Genomic DNA, 24,681 nt, shown 5'->3' with positions numbered 1-24,681 from the left:
GACTTACTTCACTCTGTATGACAGACTCCAGGTCTATCCACCTCATTACACAAAACTCAGTTTCATTTCTTTTTATGGCTGAGTAATATTCCACTGTATATATGTGCCACATCTTCTTTATCCATTCATGTGTTGATGGACACTTAGGTTGCTTCCATGTCCTGGCTATCGTAAATAGAGCTGCAATGAACAATTTGGTACATGACTCTTTTTGAATTATGGTTTTCTCAGGGTATATGCCCAGTAGTGGGATTGCTGGGTCGTATGGTAGTTCTATTTTTAGTTTTATAAGGAACCTCCATACTGTTCTCCATAGTGGCTATATCAATTTACATTCCCACCAGCAGTGCAAGAGTGTTCCCTTTTCTCCACACCCTCTCCAGCATTTATTATTTCTAGAGTTTTTGATGATGGCCAATCTGACCGGTGTGAGATGATATCTCTTTGTAGTTTTGATTTGCATTTCTCTAATGATTAATGATGTTGAGCATTCTTTCATGTGTTTGTTGGCAATCTGTATATCTTCTTTGGAGAAATGTCTATTTAGTTCTTCTGCCCATTTTCGGATTGGGTTGTTTGTTTTTTTTATATTGAGCTGCATGAGCTGCTTATAAATTTTGGAGACTAATCCTTTGTCATTTGCTTCATTTGCAAATATTTTCTCCCATTCTGAGGGTTGTCTTTTGGTCTTGTTTATGGTATCCTTTGCTGTGCAAAAGCTTTTAAGTTTCATTAGGTCCCATTTGTTTATTTTTGGTTTTATTTCCATTTCTTTAGGAGATGGGTCAAAAAGGATCTTGCTGTGATTTATGTCATAGAGTGTTCTGCCTATGTTTTCCTCTAAGAGTTTGATAGTGTCTGGCCTTACATTTAGGTCTTTAACCCATTTTGAGTTTATTTTTGTGTGTGATATTAGGGATGTTCTAATTTCATACTTTTACAGGAAGCTGTGCAGTTTCCCCAGCACCACTTATTGAAGAGGCTGTCTTTTCTCCACTGTATATCCTTCCCTCCTTTATCAAAGAAAAGGTGACCATATGTGTGTGGGTTTATCTCTGGGCTTTCTATCCTGTTCCATTGATCTATATTTCTGTTTTTGTGCCAGTACCATACTATCTTGATTACTGTAGCCTTGTAGTATAGTCTGAAGTCAGGGAGCCTGATTCCTCCAGCTCCATTTTTCGTCCTCAATATTGCTTTGGCTATTCGGGGTCTTTTGTGTTTCCATACAAATTGTGAAATTCTTTGTTCTAGTTCTGTAAAAAATGCCAGTGGTAATTTGATAGGGATTGCATTGAATCTGTAGATTGCTTTGGGTAGTAGAGTCATTTTCACAATTTTGATTCTTCCAATCCAAGAAGATGGTATATCTCCCCACCTATTTGTATCATCTTTAATTTCTTTCATCAGTGTCTTATAGTTTACTGCATACAAGTCTTTTGTCTCCTTAGGTAGGTTTATTCCTAGATATTTTATTCTTTTTGTTGCAATGGTAAATGGGAGTGTTTTCTTAATTTCATTCTCAGATTTTTCATCATTAGTGTATAAGAATGCCAGAGATTTCTGTGCATTAATTTTGTATCCTGCTTCTTTACCAAATTCATTGATGAGCTCTAGTAGTCTTCTGGTAGCATCCTTAGTATTCTCTATGTATAGTATCATGTCATCTGCAAACAGTGACAGCTTTACTTCTTTTCCTATTTGGATTCCTTTTATTTCTTTATTTTCTCTGATTGCTGTGGCTAGAACTTCCAAAACTAGGTTGAATAAGAGTGGTGAGAGCAGACAACCTTGTCTTGTTCCTGATCTTAGTGGAAATGGTTTCAATTTTTCACCATTGAGAACAATGCTGGCTGTGGGTTTGTCATATATGGCCTTTATTATGTTGAGGAAAGTTCCCCGTATGCCTACTTTCTGCAGGGTTTTTATCATAAATGGGTGTTGAATTTTGTCAAAAGCTTTCTCTGCATCTATTGAGATGATCATATGGTTTTTCTCCTTCAGTTTGTTGATATGGTGTATCACATTGATTGATTTGCGTATATTGAAGAATCCTTGCATTCCTGGAATAAACCCCACTTGATCATGGTGTATGATCCTTTTAATGTGCTGTTGGATTCTGTTTGCTAGTATTTTGTTGAGGATTTTTGCATCTATGTTCATCAGTGATATTGGCCTGTAGTTTTCTTTCTTTGTGACGTCTTTGTCTGGTTTTGGTATCAGGGTGATGGTGGCCTAATAGAATGAGTTTGGGAGTGTTCCTCCCTCTGCTATCTTTTGGAAGAGTTTGAGAAGGATAGGTGTTATCTCTTCTGTAAATGTTTGATAGAATTCACCTGTGAAGCCATCTGGTGCTGGGCTTTTGTTTGTTGGAAGATTTTTTTTTTTTTTTTTTTCTCGGTATGCGGGCCTCTCACTGTTGTGGCCTCTCCCATTGCGGAGCACAGGCTCTGGATGCGCAGGATCAGCGGCCATGGCTCACGGGCTTAGTTGCTCCACGGCATGTGGGATCTTCCTGGACCAGGGCATGAACCCGTGTCTCCTGCATCGGCAGGTGGATTCTCAACCACTGCGCCACCAGGGAAGCCCTGTTGGAAGATTTTTAATCACAGTTTCAATTTCAGTGCTTGTGACTGGTCTGTTCATATTTTCTATTTCTTCCTGGTTCAGTCTTGGCAGGTTGTGCATTTCTAAGAATTTGTCCATTTCTTCCAGGTTGTCCATTTTCTTGGCATAGAGTTGCTTATAGTAATCTCTAATAATCTTTTGTGTTTCTGCCGAGTCAGTTGTTACATCTCCTTTTTCATTTCTAATTCTATTGATTTGAGTCTTCTCCCTTTTTTTCTTGATGAGTCTGGCTAATGGTTTATCAATTTTATTTATCTTCTCAAAGAACCAGCTTTTACTTTTATTGATCTTCGGTGTTGTTTCCTTCATTTCTTTTTCATTTATTTCTGATCTGATCTTTATGATTTCTTTCTTTCTGCTAAATTTGGGGTTTTTTTGTTCTTCCTTCTCTAATTGCTTTAGGTGTAAAGTTAGGTTGTTTATTAGAGATGTTTCCTGTTTCTTAAGGTATGATTGTATTGCTATAAACTTCCCTCTTAGAACTGCTTTTGCTGTATCCCATAGGTTTTGGGTGGTCGTGTCTCCATTGTCATTTGTTTCTAAGAACTTTTTGATTTCGCCTTTGATTTCTTCAGTGATCACTTCGTTATTAAGTAGTGTATTGTTTAGCCTCCATGTGTTTGTGTTTTTTACAGATCTTTTCCTGTAATTGATATCTAGTCTCATAGCGTTGTGGTCAGAAAAGATACTTGATACGATTTCAATTTTCTGAAATTTGCCAAGGCTAGATTTGTGACCCAATATATGATCTATCCTGGCGAATGTTCCATGAGCACTTGAGAAAAAATGTGTATTCTGTTGTTTTTGGGTGGAATGTCCTATAAATATCAAGTAAATCCATCTTTTGCAATGTATCATTTAAAGCTTGTGTTTCCTTATTTATTTTCATTTTGGATGATCTGTCCATTGGGGAGTGTTAAAGTCCCCTACTATGATTGTGTTACTGTCGATTTTCCCTTTTATGGCTGTTAGGATTTGCCTTATGTATTGAGGTGCTCCTACGTTGGGTGCATAAATATTTACAATTGTTATATCTTCTTCATGGATCGATCCCTTGATCATTATGTAGTGTCCTTCTTTGTCTCTTGTAATAGTTTTTATTTTAAAGTCTATTTTGTCTGATATGAGAACTACTACTCCAGCTTTCTTCTGATTTCCATTTGCATGGAATATCTTTTTCCATCCCCTCACTTTCAGCCTGTAAGTGTCCCTAGGTCTGAAGTGGGTCTCTTGTAGACAGCATATATATGGGTCCTGTTTTTGAATCCATTCAGCCAGTCTTTGTCTTTTGGTGGGAACATTTAATCCATTTACATTTAAGGAAATTATTGATATGTATGTTCATATTACCATTTACTTAATTGTTTCGGGTTGTTCTTGTTGGTCTTTTCCTTCTCTTGTGTTTCTTGCTTAGAAAAGTGCCTTTAGCATTTGTTTTAAAGCTGGTTTGGTGGTGCTGAACTCTCTCAGCTTTTGCTTGTCTGTAAAGGTTTTAATTTCTCCGTCAAATCTGAATGAGATCCTTGCTGGGTAGAGTAATCTTGGTTGTAGCTTTTTTTCCTTCATCACTTTCAATATGTCCTGCCACTCCCTTCTGGCTTGTATGGTTTCTGCTGAAAGATCAGATGTTAATCTTATGGGGATTCCCTTGTGTGTTATTTGTTGTTTTTCCCTTGCTGCTTTTAATATGTTTTCTTTGTATTTAATTTTTGACAGTTTGATTATTATGTGTCTCGGCGTGTTTATCCTTGTGTTTATCCTGTATGGGACTCTCTGTGCTTCCTGGACTTGATTGACTATTTCCTTTCCTATATTAGGGAAGTTTTCAACTATAATCTCTTCAAATATTTTCTCAGTCCCTTTCTTTTTCTCTTCTTCTTCTGGGACCCCTATGATTCGAATGTTGGTGCATTTAATATTGTCCCAGTGGTCTCTGAGACTGTCCTCAGTTCTTTTCATTCTTTTTTCTTTCTTCTGCTCTGCAGTGGTTATTTCCACTGTTTTATCTTCCAGGTCAGTTATCCGTCCTTCTGCCTCAGTTATTCTGCTATTGATCCCATCTAGAGTATTTTTCATTTCATTTGTTGTGTTGCTCATCGTTACTTGCTTCCTCTTTATTTCTTCTAGGTCCTTGTTAACTGTTTCTTGCAATTTGTCTATTCTATTTCCAAGATTTTGAATCATCTTTACCATCATTATTCTGAATTCTCTTTCAGGTAGACTGGCTATTACCTCTTCATTTGTTACATCTGGTGTGTTTTTGTCTTGCTCCATCATCTGCTGTGTGTTTTTCTGTCTTCTCATTTTGCCTATCTTACTGTGTTTGGGATCTCCTTTTTGCAAGCTGCAGGTTCGTAGTTCTATCTGTTTTTGGTGGCTGTCCCCAGTGGCTGAGGTTGGTTCAGTGGGTTGAGCAGGTTTCCTGGTTGGGGGGACTAGTGCCTCTGTTCTGGTGGATGAGGCTGGATGTAGTCTTTCTGGTGGGCAGGTCCACATCTGGTGGTGTCTATGGGGATGTTGGTAGCCTTATTATGATTTTAGGCAGCCTCTCTGCTAATGGATGGGGCTGTAGACCTGTCTTGCTCTTTGTTGGGCATAGGGTGTCCAGCACTGTTCATTGCTGGTCCTTGAGTGAAGCTGGGTTTTGGTGTTTAGATGGAGGTCTGTGGGAGATTTTCGCCATTTGATATTATGTGGAGCTGGGAGGTCTCTTGTGGACCAGTGTCATGAGGTTGGTTCTCCCACCTCAGAGACACAGCCTTGACACCTGGCTGGAGTGCCAAAAGCCTTTAATCCACACAGCTCAAAATAAAAGGGCGAAAAAAATAGAAAGGAAGCAAGGAAGGAAGGAGGAAGGGAGCGAAGGAAGGAAAGAAGAAAGGAAGGGAGGGAGGAAGGAAGAAAGGAAGGAAGGAAGAAAGGAAGGAAGGGAGGAAGGAAGGAAGGAGAGAAGTAGGAAAGAAAGGAGGGAAGAAAGGAAGAAAGAAAGGGAGAAGACAAAATAAAGTAGGATAAAATATAGTTATTAAAATAAAAAATAATTATTAAGAAGAAAAATTTCTATTAAAGAAAAAAAAATGGGTCAGTCTAACCCTAGGACAAATGGTGAAAACAAAGCTATACAGACAAACTCTCACACAGCCGCACCCACATACACACTCACAAAAAGAAAAAAAGGGAAAATAATAGTATATTTTGCTCCCAAAGTCCACCTCCTCAACTTGAGATATTTCGCTGTCTATTCAGGTTTTCCACAGCTGCAGGGCACTTCAAGTTGACTGTGGAGCTTTAATCCGCTGCTTCTGAGGCTGCTGGGAGAGACCTCCCCCTCTCTTTGTTCGCACAGCTCCTGGGGCTCAGCCTTGGCCTTGGCCCCGCCTCTGCGTGTAGGTCATCCGAGGACATCTGCCCTTCGCTCAGACAGGACGGGGTTAAAGGAGCAGCTGATTCGTGGTCTCTGGCTCACTCAGGCCAGGGGGAGGGAGGGGCACGGATGTGGGGTGAGCCTGTGACATCAGAGGCTGGCGTGACACTGCACCGGCCTGAGGCGCGCCGCGCGTTTTCCCAGGGAAGCTGTCCCTGGATCCCGGGACCCCGGCAGTGGCACGCTGCACAGGCTCCCGGTAGGGGCAATGTGGAGAGTGACCTGTCCTCGCACACAGGCCTCTTGGTGGAGGCAGTAGCAACCCTAGCGTCCCACACCCGTCTCTGTTGTCCCTGCCGACAGCCGCAGCTCGCGCCCGTTTCTGGAGCTCCTTTACGCAGTGCCCTTAATCCCCTCTCTCGTGCCCCAGGAAGCAAAGAGGCAAGAAAAAGTCTCTTGTCTCTTCGGTAGCTCCGCGCCCATTTTTGGAGCTCCTTTAAGTGGCGCACTTAAACCCCTCTCCTCGCGCACCAGGAGGCAAAGAGGGAAGAAAAGGTCTCTTGCCTGTTCGGCAGGTCCAGACTTCAACTGGACTCCCTCCCGGCCAGCCGTGGTGCACTAACCCCTTCAGGCTGTTTTCACTCTGCCACTCCAGACCTTTCCCTGGGATCCGCCCGAGGCTCAGTTCCCAGCCCCGCCCGCTCCTGCGGGTGAGCAGACAAGCCTCTCGGGCTGGTGAGTGCTGGTCGGCACCGATCATCTGTGGGAATCTCTCTGCTTGCCCTCCACACCCTGTTGCTGCGCTCTCCTCCGGGGCTCCGAAGCTTCCCCCTCCGCCACCCGCAGTCTCCGCCCACGAGGGGGCTCCTAGTGTGTGGGAACCTTTCCTCCTTCACGGCTCCCTCCCACTGGTGCAGGCCCCGTCCCTATTCTTTGTCTCTGTTTATTCTATTTTCTTTTGCCCTACCCAGGTACGTGGGGAGTTTCTTGCCTTTGGGGAGGTCTGAGGTCTTCTGCCAGCGTTCAGTGGGTGTTCTATAGGAGAATTTCTACGTGTAGATGTATTTCTGATGTATCTGTGAGGAGGAAGGTGATCCCCGCGTCTTACTCTTCCGCCATCTTCTCGCTCCCCTCCTACCTATCTTAATGTGATTTTATCTTTGTAGCTTTCATTGCAGAAGACCTTTTCTGGTAGGTTCTGTTCTTTCTCATCCATGGTTGCTTTGTAAATAGTTGTAATTTTGGTATGCCTGTGAGAGGAGGTGAACTCAGAGTCTTCCTACTCCACTATCTTGGCCAAGTTCCCACTTTTATTTCTGATTATAAAAATTTGAGTCTTTCTCTTTTCTTTGTCCATCTAGCTGAAAGCTTGTTGACTTTTTCAAAGAACCAACTTTCAGATTCATTGATTTTCTTTATTGTTTTCCTAGTCTCTTTTTTGTTTATCTCTGTTATGCTCTTTCAGCTATCTTCGGGGTTTGTTTGTTTTTTTTTCTATTTCCTTAAGTTTTTTTTTTTTTTTTTGGTTGCTTTGGGTCTTTGTTGCTGCGCACAGGCTTTCTCAAGTTGCAAAGAATGGAGGCTTCTCTTGTGGAGCACAGACTCTAGGCACACGGGCTTCAGTATTTGTGGTGTGCAGGCTCAGCAGTTGTGGCATTACTGGCTTAGCTGCTCTGTGGCATGTGGGATCTTCCCGGACCAGGGATCGAACTTCTGTCCCCTGCATTGGCAGATGGATTTTTTTTTTTTTTTTTGGCAGATGGATTTTTAACCACTGCGCCACCAGGGAAGTCCCTAGTTCCATAAGTTTTAAAGCTAGGTTGTTGTTTTGAGGTCATTCTTGTTTTTTAGTGTAAGCATCTATAGCTATAAATTTCCCCTTAACACTGCTTTCACTGTGTCCCAGGTTTTTGGTATGTTGCATTTTCATTTTCATTCATTTAATTATTTCCTAATTTTGCTTGTGATTTCTTCTTTGATTCACTGATCATTCAAAAGTGTGTTATTTAATTTCCCCCAATTTAAAAAATTTTTCAGTTTTATTGTTATTGACTTTCTAAGCTCATTACATTGTGGTTGGTGAAGATACTTTGTATGAAATCTTGTGATTGGTGAAGATAATCTGTATGATATCTATCATTTAAAATCTACTGAGACTTAATTTGTGGCCCAACACAGTCTATCCTGGAAAATTTCCCATAAGCACTTCAGAAAAATACGTCTGCTGCTCTTATTGGGGAGAGGGTTCTGTTTATGTCTGTTAGATCTAGTTGGTTTACTGTGTTGTTTATTTAACTTCTGTCTTAATTAACTTCTGTCTGGTTGTTCTATCCATTATTGAGTGTGGGGTATTGAAGTCCCCACCTACTTTTGTAGAACAATTTCTTCCTTCAGTTCTGTCAGCTTTTGCTTATATATTTTGCCGGTCTATTTTGGGGTGCATAAATGTTTATAATTGTTATATATTCTTGATGCATTGAATTTTTTATTAATATATAATGTCTTGTTTGTCTCTTGTGAACTTTTTTGATTTAAAGTCTACTTTGACTGATGTTAGTATAGACACTCTGCTCACTTTTGGTTACTATTTGCATGGGGTATCTTTTTCTGTATTTTCACTTTCAATCTGTTTGTATCTTTGAATCTAAAATGAGTATCTTGTAGGCATCATATAGTTAGGTCATGTGTTTTTATCCATTCTGCCAGTCTCTGTGTTTTGATTGGCAAGTTTAATCCATTTCATTTAAAGAAATTACTGATGAGGGACTTCTGTCATCATTCTGCTCTTTGTTTTCTATATGCCTAATAGCTCTTTTGTCTCTCATTTCACGCATTACTCTTTTCTTTAGTGCTTAGTTGATTTTTTGGTAGGAAATGTTTAAATTCCTTTCTCATTTTCTCTTGTGTACATTCTATAGCTATTTTTTTTTGTGTGTGTGGTTACCATGGGGATTACATTTAACATCCTAAATTTATAACACTCTAATTTGAATTTACACCAATTTAACTTCAATAACATACAAACCTCTGCTCTTTTACAGGTCCATCTCCACCCTTTTTGGTATAGATGACAGAAAATTACATCTCTATACAATGTGTGCCCCCCAAAAATAAACTAATAAATATTATTATTTTTTAAATCTTTTTTTTAACATCTTCATTGGAGTATAATTGCTTTACAATGGTGTGTTAGTTTCTGCTTTATAACAAAGTGAATCAGCTATATATATACATATATCCCCATATCTCCTCCCTCTTCTGTCTCCCTCCCACCCTCCCTATCCCATCCCTCTAGGTGGTCACAAAGCACCGAGCTGATCTCCCTGTGCTATGGGACTGCTTCCCACTAGCTATTTTACATTTGGTAGTGTATATATGTCCATGCCACTCTCTTCATCCCAGCTTACACTTCCCACTCCCTGTGTCCTCAAGTCCATTCTCTATGACTGTGTCTTTATTCCTGTCCTGCCCCTAGGTTCTTCAGAACCATTTAAAAAAAAAAATTATTTTAAATGCTTAGTCTCTTAAATTATGTAGACACATGAAATTACAAACTAAAGTTACAACATTACTAGCTTCTAGACTAATAATTTTAAAAATATACATTAGTCCTTCAAAGCATGTATAAAACAAAAAGTGGAGTTACAAACCATTGTTATAATAATACTAGCTTTTATGATTGCTCATATCTTTACTAAGATGTTTATTTCTTCATACAGATTTGAGTTACCATTTAGTGTTCTTTCATTTCACCCTGCAGGACAACATTGAGCATTTCTTGCAAGGCAGGGAGATCTAGTGGTAAAGAACTCTCTCAGCTTTTGTTTATCTAGGAATATCTTAATTTCAAAGGAAAAGGAAATTATTGAAAGAAAAGAGTCTTAAAAAATTGATTTTCACAATCTCTGTCTTTTCATTTGTTTTTTGAGTATTTGTGTATAATGTAGTTACTTATATGTTTGGGCTATGTCTAAAATTTTAGTATCTCAGTATTTATGTTTGGTCTCTTCTTTTTCCTTTATTTTTCTTTTCCTGCCTTGTTTTGGAATAGTTGAATATTTTTTTAGTGTTGTATTTTAATGTATAGTGTTTTTATTGTATCTCTTTATATTTTTTTAGTAGTTGCTCTAGGGCTTACTATATGCATATTTAACTTTTCACAGCCTACTAAGAATCAGTATTTTGTCACTTAAAGAGAAAAGTAAAGAACTTAAAACCATGTATTACTATGTATTTTCTCTTCTTTATATTATTGTCTTTTATATTACATCTAGTTAAATTGTAAATCCCATCACACATTGTTATATTTTTTGCTTTCAACTGTTGAACATATTTTAAAGAACCAAGAAGAAAAGAAGAGTCTCCCTATTTACCCAGATATTTTTCATTTTTATTACTTTTTCTTAATTTTTGATATTCCAAATTTATTTTCTGATAAATTTATTTCCCTTTTGTCTGAAGGAGTTCCTTCAACATTTCTTTGAAAGCATATCTTCATTCCTGAAAATTTTGCTGGATATAGAATTCTTAGTTGACAGTTCCTTTCTTTCATCTCTTTAAATATGTTGTTCCACTCTCTTGGATTCCAGTGTTTCTGATGAAAAATTTGAGTTTTTCAAATTATTTTTTCTTTATATGTAAAGCATTGTTAATAGATTTGGTTGTTTTTCTTTGTATTTCATTTTTAGCAGTTGAATTATCATATGCCTGGGCATAATTTCTTTGGATTTCTCCTGTTGGGCTTTTCTGAGCTTTTTGAATCTGTATGTTAATGTATTTCATAAAGTTTGGGAAGTTTTCACTCATTATTTCTTTAAATAGATTTTTTTTAGCACCACACTTTCTCCTTTATTTCTTAGATACAGATGACACAAATGTTAGCTCTTTTGTTATAGTTGCATAAGTCTCTGAAGGTTTTGTTCGTTAAATCTTTTTTCTCTTTGTTTTTCAGATTGAATAATTTCTATTGATACATTTTCTAGTCCACTGATTCTTTTTTTCTGTTATGTTTGTTCTGCTATTGAGGTTATCCTGTTATTTTAAAATTTTGTTTGTTTTCAGTTCAAAACATTTCACTTGTTTCTTTTTTATACTGTCTGTTTAAGTGATGAAATTTTCTACTTTTCCATTGGTTCAAGAATGATTTTGATTGATTCATGGAGTATTTTTATAATAGCTACTTTAGAATCTGTGATAATTCCAACATCTTTGTCATCTCAGCATTGGCATCCTTTATTTTTTCCCCTGCACTTTGAGATTTTGCAAGTTATTTGTGTGACGAGTAAGTTTAGATTATATTCTGGACATTTTGAATATTATAAGACTATGATATCATTTAAATTCTATGGATAATGTTAATAGTTTTGTTTCAGCAGGGAGCCAGCCTGGTTAGGTTCACAAAACTGGTTCCAACTCACCACTGTAGACTGTGGTTCCAATGTCAGTTGCATTTTCACAGTCTTTGTAGCACTGTGTTGTTTTCCTGTGTGTGTACCATCCAGTGGTCAGACTTGACCAGAGCTGTGGTGTAGAGGTTCAGTTTTTTAGTTTTTTTTTTTTTTTTTGTGGTACGCGGGCCTCTCACTGTTGTGGCCTCTCCCGTTGCGGGGCACAGGCTCCGGACGCGCAGGCTCAGCGGCCATGGCTCACGGGCCCAGCCGCTCCGCGGCATGTGGGATCTTCCCGGACCGGGGCACGAACCCGTATCCCCTGCATCGGCAGGCGGATTCTCAACCACTGCGCCACCAGGGAAGCCCAGTTTTTTAGTTTTTAATTGAAGTATAGTTGATGTATAATATTATATAAGTTACGGGTATACAATAAAGTGATTCACACTTTTTAAAGGTTATACTTCATTTATAGTTATTACAGAATATTGGCTATATTCCCTGTTGCACAACATATCCTTATAGCTTATTTTATACATAATAGTTTGTATCTCTTAATCCCCTACCCTTATGTTGCCCCCTTCAGTCTCCCCATTTGTAACCACTAGTTTGTTCTCTATATCTGTGTCTGTTTATTTATTTATTTTTAGTTGTATTCACTAGTTTGTTGTATTTTTCAGATTCTACATAAGTGACATTGTACAGTATTTGTTTTTCTCTGTCTGACTTATTTCTCTTAGCATAATACCCTCCAAGTCAATCCATATTGTTGCAAATGGTAAAATTTAATTCTATTTATGGCTTAGGAGTATTCCATAGTGTATATCTATATTACATGTTCTTTATCCATTCATCTGTTGATGAACCATTAGGTTGCTTCCATATCTTGGCAATTGTAAATAATGCTGTTATGAACATTGGGGTGCGATGTTCATATATGTTCATTTCAAATTAGTGTTTTGTTTTTTCCAGATATATACCGAGGAGTGGAATTGCTGGGTCATATGGTAGTTATATTTTTAGTTTTTTGAGAAACCTCCATACTGTTTCTCACAGTGGCTGCAGTAATTTACATTCCCATACTTTTAGAGTGTACAAGTGTTCCCTTTTCTCCACATCCTCAGCAATATTTATTTGTGTTCTTTTTTATAATAGCCATTCTGACAATGAGGTGATATCTCATTGTGGTTTTAATTTGCATATCCCTGATGATTAGCAATGTTGAGCATCTTTTCATGTACCTGTTGGCCACCAAGATGTCCTCTTTAGAAAGCTGTCTATTCAGGTCTTCTGCCCATTTTTAAATCGGGTTGTTTATTTTTTTGATATTAAGTTGCATGAGCTAAATATATATATATTATATTAACCTCGTATTGGTCATATCATTTGCAAATATTTTTTCCCATTCAGTAGGTTTTCTTTTCATTTTGTCAATGGTTTTCTTTGCTATGCAAAAGCGTTTAAGTTTAATTAGGTCCCATTTGTTTACTTTTGCTTTTAATTTCTTTGCTTTAGGAGACACGTCCAAAAAAGTATTTCTATGATTTATGTCAAAGTGTGTTCTCCCTATGTTTTCCTCTAAGAGTTTTATGGTTTCTGGTCTTATGTTTAGGTCTTTAATCCATTTTTAGTTTATTTTTGTATATGGTGTTAGGGAATGTTCTAATTTCATTCTATTACATGTAGCTGTCCAGTTTTCCAAGCACCACTTATAGAAGAGACTGTCTTCTCTACATTGTATATTCTTGCCTCCTTTATTGTAGATTAATTGACCATACATGTGTGGGTTTATTTCTGGGCTCTCTATTTCTGTTCCATTGTGGTATGTGTCTGTTTTTGTGCCAATGACATACTGTGTTGATTACTGTAGCTTTGTAATATAGTCTGAAGTGAAGGAGTCTGATTCCTTCAGGTCAGTTCTTCTTTATCAAGATTGTTTTGGCTATTTGAGGTCTTTTGTGCTTCCATAGAAATTTAAAAGTTTTTTGTTCCAGTTCTGTGAAAAATGTCACTGGTATCAATATTTTGATAGGGATTGCATTGAATCTGTAGATTGCAGATCCTTGGGTGGTACAGTCATTTTAACAATATTGATTCTTTTAATACAGGAACATGGTATATATTTTCATCTGTTTGTGTCATCTTCAATTTCTTTCATCAGTCAGTGTCTTATAATTTTCAGAGTATGTCTTTTACCAACCTAGGTAGATCTATTCTTAAGTTGTTTTTTTTTTTTAATGTGGTGGTAAATGGGACTTTTGCCTTAATTTTTCCTTCTGATAGTTTGTTGTTAGTGTATAGAAATGCAACAGATTTTGGCATATTAATCTTGTATCCTGCAACTTTACTGAATTTACTGATGAAGTCTAGTAGTTTTCTGGTGGCATCTTTAGGGTTCGCTATGTGTAATATAATGTGATCTACAAAGTGACAGTTTTACTTCTTTCTTTTCAATTTGGATTCCTTTTATTTCTTTTTCTTGTCTGATTGCTGTGGCTAGGACTTCCAATACTATGTTGAATAAAAATGTCAAGAGTGGGCATCCTCATCTTGTTCCTGATCGTAGAGGAAATGCTTTCAGTTTTTCACCATTGAGTATGATGTTAGCTGTGGGTTTGTCCTATATGGCCTTTATTATTTTGATGTATGTTCCCTCTATGCCCACTTTCTGGACAGTTTTTATCATAAAGGGGTGTTGAATTTTGTCAAAAGCTCTTCCTGCATCTATTGAGTTAATCATACAGATTTTATTCTTCAATTTGTTACTGTGGTGTATCACATTGATTTGTGGATATTGAAAAATTCTTGCATCCCTAGGATAAATCCCACTTGATCATGGTGTATGATCTTTTTATGTATTGTTGGATTCAGTTTGCTAATATTTTGTTGAGGATTTTTGCATCTATCTTCATCAGTGATATTGGCCTATAATTTTTTTTGTGTGTGTGCATCTTGTCTTTGGTTTTGTTATTGGGGTGATGCTGACCTCATAGAATGAGTTTGGATGCAGGTCAGGGGTGAGCTTAGGAGTTCATAAATGACTTTATGAGTTTGCTTTCCTGAGCTTTTACAGTCCAAAATCTCCCTCAAACTTTGCAATTTCTTGGTGTTCCTCTTTTAATAGTTGTCTACTCAGAAAACTAGGACTTTAGTTGCCATACACTGCTGTGAACTTCTGCAAGTGCCTCTGCATCTAAGGCCAAGAGACAGTTGGTAGGGAGACTGAGGGAGGAAAAAAGCAATGGGTGTTTGCCCCACATTGTTATAATCACAGGTCCTCTAAACAGAGGAGAAGCCTCCCCTCTGTCAGTTCTGGTTTTTCATGCTCCATTGCCTGTGCCTGTTGCCACTACCACAGGATTACCTGGAGGCTGGGTGTGAGGGAACAAAGCAGTCTTTCTGAGCATTAGTAGTGCCCTTTCCATTCCTTGAGGAAAGCTAGAGGGCTTCTCCTGGAGCTCCTTCTGCCTGTACCCTGCTGTCTACTTTAAGCATATTGAGTTTAGGTGACAATTACTTGAGGGAAAAAATAGTAAACCAGCGTGACAGTATTTCAAATGCTGTTCTTTCCCAGAATCCACCTGGTACAGTTAACTTTTCAGAGTTTTCAAATATATGTTCTATCCAATCTGTCTGGGTTTTATTGCTTTTTTGTTGTATTCAGTGGGATAGACTGAGTGGGGTGTACTTATGTTTAACCCAGAACTGGAATCTTCTCCCTTAATTGCAGAGATGTATTAGTTCATATGCCATTGGTACTTTTTTTTTTTTAACATCTTTATTTGAGTATAACTGTTTTACAATAGTGTGTTAGTTTCTCCTTTACAACAAAGTGAATCAGTTATACATATACATATGTTCCCATATCTCTTCCCTCTTGCATCTCCCTCCCTCCCACCCTCCCTATCCCACCCCTCTAGGTGGTCACAAAGCACAGAGGTGAACTCCCTGTGCTATGCTGCAGCTTCCCACTAGCTATCTAATTTACATTTGGTAGTGTGTATATGTCCCTGCCACTCTCTCACATTGTCACAGCTTACCCTTCCCCCTCCCCATATCCTCAAGTCCATGCTCTAGTAGGTCTGTGTTTTATTCCCATCCTACCACTAATCTCTTCATGACAGTTTTTTTTTTGTTTTTTATTCCATATATATGTGTTAGCATACGATATTTGTTTTTCTCCTTCTGACTTACTTCACTCTGTATGACAGACTCCAGGTCTATCCACCTCATTACAAATAACTCTGTTTCATTTCTTTTTATGGCTGAGTAATATTCCATTGTATATATGTGCCACATCTTCTTTATCCATTCATCTGTTTATGGACATTTAGGTTGCTTCCATGTCCTGGCTGTCGTAAATAGAGCTGCAATGAACATTTTGGTGCATGACTCTTTTTGAATTATGGTTTTCTCAGGGTATATGCCCAGAAGTGGGATTGCTGGGTCATATGGTAGTTCTATTCGTAGTTTTTTAAGGAACCTCCATACTGTTCTCCATAGTGGCTGTATCATTTTATATTCCCACCAGCAGTGCAAGAGTGTTCCCTTTTCTCCACACCCTCTCCAGCATTTATTGTTTCTAGAGTTTTTGATGATGGCCAATCTGACCGGTGTGAGATGATATCTCTTTGTAGTTTTGATTTGCATTTCTCTAATGATTAATGATGTTGAGCATTCTTTCATGTGTTTGTTGGAAATTTGTATATCTTCTTTGGAGAAATGTCTATTTAGTTCTTCTGCCCATTTTTGGATTGGGTTGTTTTCTTTTTTGTTATTGAGCTGCATGAGTTGCTTATAAATTTTAGATATTAATCCTTTGTCAGTTGCTTCATTTGCAAATATTTTCTCCCATTCTGAGGGTTGTCTTTTGGTTTTGCTTATGATATCCTTTGCTGTGCAAAAGCTTTTAAGTTTCATTAGATCCCATTTGTTTATTTTTGGTTTTATTTCCATTTCTCTAGGAGATGGGTCAAAAAGGATCTTGCTGTAATTTATGTCATAGAGTGTTCTGCCTATGTTTTCCTCTAAGAGTTTGATAGTGTCTGGCCTTACATTTAGGTCTTTAACCCATTTTGAGTTTATTTTTGTGTGTGGTGTTAGGGAGTGTTCTAATTTCATACTTCTACAGGTAGCTGTCCAGTTTTCCCAGCACCACTTATTGAAGAGGCTGTCTTTTCTCCACTGTGTATCCTTCCCTCGTTTATCAAAGATAAGGTGACCATATGTGTGTGGGTTTATCTCTGGGCTTTCTATCCTGTTCCATTGATCTATATTTCTGTTTTTGTGCCAGTACCATACTGTCTTGATTACTGTGGCCTTGTAGTATATAGTCTGAAGTCAGGGAGCCTGATTCCTCCAGCTCCATTTTTCGTCCTCAATATTGCTTTGGCTATTCGGGGTCTTTTGTGTTTCCATACAAATTGTGAAATTCTTTGTTCTAGTTCTGTAAAAAATGCCAGTGGTAATTTGATAGGGATTGCATTGAATCTGTAGATTGCTTTGGGTAGTAGAGTCATTTTCACAATGTTGATTCTTCCAATCCAAGAACATGGTATATTTCTCCACCTATTTGTATCATCTTTAATTTCTTTCATCAGTGTCTTATAGTTTTCTGCATACAAGTCTTTTGTCTCCTTAGGTAGGTTTATTCCTAGATATTTTATTCTTTTTGTTGCAATGGTAAATGGGAGTGTTTTCTTAATTTCACTCTCAGATTTTTCATCATTAGTGTATAAGAATGCCAGAGATTTCTGTGCATTAATTTTGTATCCTGCTTCTTTACCAAATTCATTGATGAGTTCTAGTAGTCTTCTGGTAGCATCCTTAGTATTCTCTATGTATAGTATCATGTCATCTGCAAACAGTGACAGCTTTACTTCTTTTCCTATTTGGATTCCTTTTATTTCTTTATTTTCTCTGATTGCTGTGGCTAGAACTTCCAAAACTAGGTTGAATAAGAGTGGTGAGAGCAGACAACCTTGTCTTGTTCCTGATCTTAGTGGAAATGGTTTCAGTTTTTCACCATTGAGAACAATGCTGGCTGTGGGTTTGTCATATATGGCCTTTATTATGTTGAGGAAAGTTCCCCGTATGCCTACTTTCTGCAGGGTTTTTATCATAAATGGGTGTTGAATTTTGTCAAAAGCTTTCTCTGCATCTATTGAGATGATCATATGGTTTTTCTCCTTCAGTTTGTTGATATGGTGTTTCACGTTGATTGATTTGCATATATTGAAGAATCCTTGCATTCCTGGAATAAACCCCACTTGATCATGGTGCATGATCCTTTTAATGTGCTGTTGGATTCTGTTTGCTAGTATTTTGTTGAGGATTTTTGCATCTATGTTCATCAGTGATATTGGCCTGTAGTTTTCTTTCTTTGTGACGTCTTTGTCTGGTTTTGGTATCAGGGTGATGGTGGCCTCATAGAATGAGTTTGGGAGTGTTCCTCCCTCTGCTATCTTTTGGAAGAGTTTGAGAAGGATAGGTGTTATCTCTTCTCTTAATGTTTGATAGAATTCGCCTTGAAGCCATCTGGTCCTGGGCTTTTGTTTGTTGGAAGATTTTTAATCATAGTTTCAATTTCAGTGCTTGTGATTGGTCTGTTCATATTTTCTATTTCTTCCTGGTTCAGTCTTGGCAGGTTGTGCATTTCTAAGAATTTGTCCATTTCTTCCAGGTTGTCCATTTTATTGGCATAGAGTTGCTTGTAGTAATCTCTAATAATCTTTTGTATTTCTGCCGAGTCAGTTGTTACATCTCCTTTTTCATTTCTAATTCTATTGATTTGAGTCTTCTCCCTTTTTTTCTTGATGAGTCTGGCTAATGGTTTATCAATTTTATTTATCTTCTCAAAGAACCAGCTTTTACTTTTATTGATCTTCGGTGTTGTTTCCTTCATTTCTTTTTCATTTATTTCTGATCTGATCTTTATGATTTCTTTCTTTCTGCTAAATTTGGGGTTTTTTTGTTCTTCCTTCTCTAATTGCTTTAGGTGCAAAGTTAGGTTGTTTATTCGAGATGCTTCCTGTTTCTTAAGGTATGATTGTATTGCTATAAACTTCCCTCTTAGAACTGCTTTTGCTGTATCCCATAGGTTTTGGGTGGTCGTGTCTCCATTGTCATTTGTTTCTAAGAACTTTTTGATTTCGCCTTTGATTTCTTCAGTGATCACTTCGTTATTAAGTAGTGTATTGTTTAGCCACCATGTGTTTGTATTTTTTACAGATCTTTTCCTGTAATTGATATCTAGTCTCATAGCGTTGTGGTCAGAAAAGATACTTGATACGATTTCAATTTTCTTAAATTTGCCAAGGCTAGATTTGTGACCCAATATATGATCGATCCTGGTGAATGTTCCATGGGCACTTGAGAAAAATGTGTATTCTGTTGTTTTTGGGTGGAATGTCCTATAAATATCAAGTAAATCCATCTTTTGCAATGTATCATTTAAAGCTTGTGTTTCCTTATTTATTTTCATTTTGGATGATCTGTCCATTGGTGACAGTGGGGTGTTAAAGTCCCCTACTATGATTGTGTTACATCAATTTCCCCTTTTATGGCTGTTAGTATTTGCCTTATGCATTGAGGTGCTCCTACGTTGGGTGCATAAATATTTACAATTGTTATATCTTCTTCATGGATCGATCCCTTGATCATTATGTAGTGTCCTTCTTTGTCTCTTGTAATAGTTTTTGTTTTAAAGTCTATTTTGTCTGATATGAGAACTGCTACTCCAGCTTTCTTCTGATTTCCATTTGCATGGAATATCTTTTTCCATTCCCTCACTTTCAGCCTGTAAGTGTCCCTATGTCTGAAGTGGGTCTCTTTTAGACAGCATATATATGGATCTTGTTTTTGTATCCATTCAGCCAGTCTGTGTCTTTTGGTGGGAGCATTTAATCCATTTACATTTAAGGAAATTATTGATATGTGCGTTCCTATTACCATTTACCTAATTGTTTTGGGTTGTTCTTGTAACTCTTTTCCTTCTCTTATGTTTCTTGCTAAGAGAAGTTCCTTTAGCATTTGCTGTAATGCTGGTTTGGTGGTGCTGACCTCTCTCAGCTTTTGCTTGTCTGTAAAGGTTTTAATTTCTGCATCAAATCTGAATGAGATCCTTGCTGGGTAGAGTAATCTTGGTTGTAGCTTTTTTTCCTTCATCACTTTCAATATGTCCTGCCACTCCCTTCTGGCTTGTATGGTTTCTGCTGAAAGATCAGATGTTAACCTTATGGGGATTCCCTTGTGTGTTATTTGTTGCTTTTCCCTTGCTGCTTTTATATGTTTTCTTTGTATTTAATTTTTGACTGTTTGATTATTATGTGTCTCGGCATGTTTATCCTTGTGTTTATCCTGTATGGGACTCTCTGTGCTTCCTGGACTTGATTGACTATTTCCTTTCCTATATTAGGGAAGTTTTCAACTATAATCTCTTCAAATATTTTCTCAGTCCCTTTCTTTTTCTCTTCTTCTTCTGGGACCCCTATGATTCGAATGTTGTTGCGTTTAATATTGTCCCAGTGGTCTCTGAGACTGTCCTCAGTTCTTTTCATTCTTTTTTCTTTCTTCTGCTCTGCAGTGGTTATTTCCACTGTTTTATCTTCCAGGTCAGTTATCCGTCCTTCTGCCTCAGTTATTCTGCTACTGATCCCATCTAGAGTATTTTTCATTTCATTTATTGTGTTGCTCATCGTTACTTGCTTCCTCTTTATTTCTTCTAGGTCCTTGTTAACTGTTTCTTGCAATTTGTCTATTCTATTTCCAAGATTTTGAATCATCTTTACTATCATTATTCTGAATTCTCTTTCAGGTAGACTGGCTATTACCTCTTCATTTGTTACATCTGGTGTGTTTTTGTCTTGCTCCATCATCTGCTGTGTGTTTTTCTGTCTTCTCATTTTGCTTATCTGAGTATGTTTGGGGTCTCCTTTTTGCATGCTGCAGGTTCGTAGTTCTATCTGTTTTTGGTGGCTGTCCCCAGTGGCTGAGGTTGGTTCAGTGGGTTGAGCAGGTTTCCTGGTTGGGGGGACTAGTGCCTCTGTTCTGGTGGATGAGGCTGGATGTAGTCTTTCTGGTTGGCAGGTCTACGTCTGGTGGTGTGTATGGGGATGTTGGTAGCCTTATGATTTTAGGCAGCCTCTCTGCTAATGGATGGGGCTGTAGACCTGTCTTGCTCTTTGTTGGGTATAGGGTGTCCAGCACTGTTCGTTGCTGGTCCTTGAGTGAAGCTGGGTCTTGGTGTTTAGATGGAGATCTCTGGGAGATTTTCCCCGTTTGATATTACGTGGATCTAAGACGTCTCTTGTGGACCAGTGTCCTGAGGTTGGTTCTTTCACCTCAGAGACACAGCCTTGACACCTGGCTGGAGTGCCAAGAGCCTTTAATCCACACGGCTGAAAATCAAAGGCAGAAAAAAAATAGAAAGGCAAGAAAGGAAGGAAGGAAGGAGGAAGGGTGGGAAGGAAGGAAGAAAGGAAGGGAGGAAGAAAGGAAGGGAGGAAGGAAGGAGGGAATAAAGAAAGGAAGGGAGGAAGGAAGGAGGGAATAAAGAAAGGAAGGGAGGGAGGAAGGAAGGAGGGAATAAAGGAAGGAAGGTAGGAAGGAAGGAAGGAGGGAGGGAAATAGGAAAGAAAGGAGGGAAGAAAGGAAGAAAGAAAGGGGAGAAGACAAAATAAAGTAGGGTAAAATACAGTTATTAAAATAAAAAAATACTTATTAAGAAGAAAAATTTCTATTAAAGAAAAAAAAATGGGACGGTCTAACCCTAGGACAAATGGTGAAAATAAAGCTATACAGACAAAATCTCACACAGCAGCACTCACATACACCTCACATAAAGAAAAAAGGGGAAAATAATAGTATATCTTGCTCCCAAAGTCCACCTCCTCAGCTTGGGATATTTTGCTGTCTATTCAGGTTTTCCACAGCTGCAGGGCACTTCAAGTTGACTGTGGAGCTTTAATCCGCTGCTTCTGAGGCTGCTGGGAGAGACCTCCCCCTCTCTTTGTTCGCACAGCTCCTGGGGTTCAGCTTTGGCCTTGGCCCCGCCTGTGCGCGTAGGTCGTCGGAGGGTGTCTGCCCTTCACTCAGACAGGACGGGGTTAAAGGAGCAGCTGATTCGTGGTCTCTGGCTCACTCAGGCCAGGGTGAGGGAGGGGCACGGATGCGGGGCGAGCCTGCGATGTCAGAGGCCGGCGTGACGCTGCCCCGGCCCGAGGTGCGCCGTGCGTGACGTTGCACCGGCCCGAGGTGCACCGTGAGTTCTCCCGGGGAAGCTGTCCCTGGATTCCGGGACCCCGGCAGTGGCGGGCTGCACAGGCTCCCGGAAGGGGCGGTGTCGAGAGTGACCTGTGCTTGCACACAGGCCTCTTGGTGGCGGCAGTAGCAACCCTAGCGTCCCACACCCGTCTCTGTTGTCCCTGCCAACAGCCGCAGCTCACGCCCGTTTCTGGAGCTCCTTTATGCAGTGCCCTTAATCCCCTTTCCTCGAGCCCCAGGAAGCGAAGAGGCAAGAAAGTCTCTTGTCTCTTTGGCAGCTCCACGCCCGTTTCTGGAGCTCCTTTAAGCAGCGCGCAAGAAAAAGGTCTCTTGCCTCTTCAGCAGCTCCAGACTTCAACCGGACTCCCTCCCAGCCAGCCGTGGTGCACTAACCCCTTCAGGCTGTTTTCACTCTGCCAACTCCAGACCTTTCCCTGGGATCCCCCCGAGGCTCAGTTCCCAGACCCCGCTCGCCCCGGCGGGTGAGCAGACAAGCCTCTTGGGCTGGTGAGTGCTGGTCGGCACCGATCCTCTGCGGAATCTCTCTGCTTGCCCTCCACACCCTGTTGCTGCGCTCTCCTCCGGGGCTCCGAAGCTTCCCCCTCCGCCACCCGCAGTCTCCGCCCGTGAAGGGGCTCCTAGTGTGTGGGAACCTTTCCTCCTTCATGGCTCCCTCCCACTGGTGCAGGCCCCGTCCCTATTGTCTCTGTTTATTCTATTTTCTTTTGCCCTACCCAGGTACGTGGGGAGTTTCTTGCCTTTGGGGAGGTCTGAGGTCTTCTGCCAGCGTTCGGTGGGTGTTCTATAGGAGAAGTTCCACGTGTAGATGTATTTCTGATGTATGTGTGAGGAGGAAGGTGATCCCCGCGTCTTACTCTTCCACCATCTTCTTGCTCCCCCCCAGCACCATCTGCCATTGGTACTTTGAGGATAATGATTGTGTAAGCATCTTTGGGAAAGTAAGTTATTTTATGCTATCATGGTCTTTTTGTCATTTTTTTTCTTCCTTTCCTTCCCTTCTTTCTTCTTTCACTTCCTCCTCTTCTTCCTTACTTGAGTCACTGGTTGCTTTTGGTCTCTCCTTACATAAACTGGAAGAGGAAAAATAGAAATGTATGCATAGTTTTGCTTCTTTCTTCTACCCTATTGCAGAACTCCTGTTTTATTTTTATTGCTGGCATCTTTCCATTGGCTCAGACTGCTCCTTGCCACCTCTGTCACCATTGCTGATTGCCATGTCATCACTGCCAGCAGATTTGCTCACGGTCAATCCTATTTGCTTCTCATTTTTTTCCTCTTCTTTGTATCTTTTAATATGTCTTTTCTAATACTTATCTGCTTTTATGTAAATTACTACATGCATACCAGTTTTTATTTTCTATTAGTATACCAATTACAGTGAAAATCAAGTGTAATTTTTTTCTCATTGTCTGTGTTGATTTGTTTCTTTTTGATCAGACCTGTTTGAGTGTGTGTGTGTTTGTGGTATGGCGGGAAATGAGTGCTATGTTAGTGACCTGGAGACATATTGGAAGCCTGAGGCTTTGTATAATTTTATTTTTGTTGTTTTTTTAAGATTAAAATAAGCAGTGCCATTTTATCTTTCTTAATGTTAGCTAGCAACTTTATCTTAATCTTGATGCTGGATTTAGCACTTTTCACTGCATCAGAGCTTAGAAGGAGAATTTTATTAGTTAGAAGGCCTGGATCTAATCATGGTTATAGTATTAGTTAGACAAAATTGAGCATTAATTTTATCACTTATTCATTATATTTTATTTATGAATGAAGTAATAATGATTGACTAGTGCCAGCTGCAAATCTGGGTACAAACAGATTTTACTCTTACTCTGAAGCCACAATGGGAAGGGCAGGTGCAACAGGAGAGGAAATTAGAGAGCAACCAGTGGAACCAAGATGAGTCCTCCAAGGTCATGCAAGACTGAGGTTAGGAATTTAGAAGGTGGACTTTGCAAGGGAGTAAAACTCATTCTGTATTTTCTTTCCCCATCTCTTCAGTTTTACCTTAAATTTACCAAAAGACTTATCTATAATCAGAAGTGATTATTGGAGAAAAATGAAAGACTGGGCTTTAACTTTGCTTCCTCCAGGCCTGGATTTGGTACCACTCCTCTGTGCTCTCATAGCTCCATGGGCTTATGTTTGTCTTAATTCTGATCACTCTGTATGATCATTTCCTCCTTATTTAATAGTTCTTCAGCTAGATAACAATATTTTTGATGGCAGGATTTTAATTTTTTTCACTGGATATTTCTAGTACAAACAGAGTTCCTGACATATGGAGGATACTCAGTGATTGTTTTATTAATCATGTGTTAGAGGGATATTGAAAAAATAGCAACCAACAGCAATAAATTCATTGTAAGCAAAGAAAAACTCATGAGAAAAGGTTTATGTATTCTAATTGTGAGAGATTGAATAAGACAGAAAATGCATGATAAGAATGAAGTTGAAAGCTGTAGCTTACCTCTACTTATTATACTGTGATTAAAATTTAGTTTTGTATTTGTACATTCAATTTAGTAGTCTTGCTTGCAACCCATTCTTTCCTCGTTCTTTCCAAGGTGTCTTTATATGTATCATATATCTTACAATTTGAGCTTCTTATACCTTGGTTACCTTAATCTTCTTACACCTTGGTTTCAGTACTCTGGAGGAGTTCTGCCTGCCTCTATAAAGGTGCTCCCCTGGAAACCTCCAAAGTGAAATTCACATTTGCTATATAGCACGTATTTTAAGTCAGATCATCCCAATTAGTGGTCTATGTATTTGGTCAAAATATTTCTAGCCATTTGTTCACGTTGATAGCTAACCAGAAGCTAGATATTACTTATCTTGAGTAGATTACATAGGTAGCCAAAATTTTTAACAGAAAAAATTTAACAAAATATATATACACACACAGACACACACATATCCCTAAACATACATACATAAATAGTCTACACTACCACTGTATTCTTTTAGAAACTGAATATGGAAACTGAGATAATAGAAGTCTCAGAGTAGTTTGAAGTT

The 24,681-nt window shown here is 38.9% G+C and overlaps 1 protein-coding gene across 1 annotated transcript in view; it reads right to left on the bottom strand.

The window, feature by feature from the left end:
• Window positions 1-22,660: 22,660 nt before the first annotated feature.
• Window positions 22,661-24,681, bottom strand: part of RNF180 (ring finger protein 180) — a 299,183-nt gene continuing 297,162 nt past the window's right edge. Inside the window, exon 9 of the mRNA XM_067031022.1 lies at window positions 22,661-22,733. Within this exon, the coding sequence (XP_066887123.1) occupies window positions 22,725-22,733 (9 nt within the window). The 3' untranslated portion in view covers window positions 22,661-22,724. The remainder of the gene's footprint in view (window positions 22,734-24,681) is intronic.

Source organism: Kogia breviceps, chromosome 4 (assembly GCF_026419965.1).
Source record: "Kogia breviceps isolate mKogBre1 chromosome 4, mKogBre1 haplotype 1, whole genome shotgun sequence".
In the NCBI taxonomy this organism is placed as follows: Eukaryota; Metazoa; Chordata; class Mammalia; order Artiodactyla; family Physeteridae; genus Kogia; species Kogia breviceps.
The sequence above is the reverse complement of the archived record's forward strand: the minus strand, read 5'-3'. Positions and strand labels throughout refer to the sequence as shown.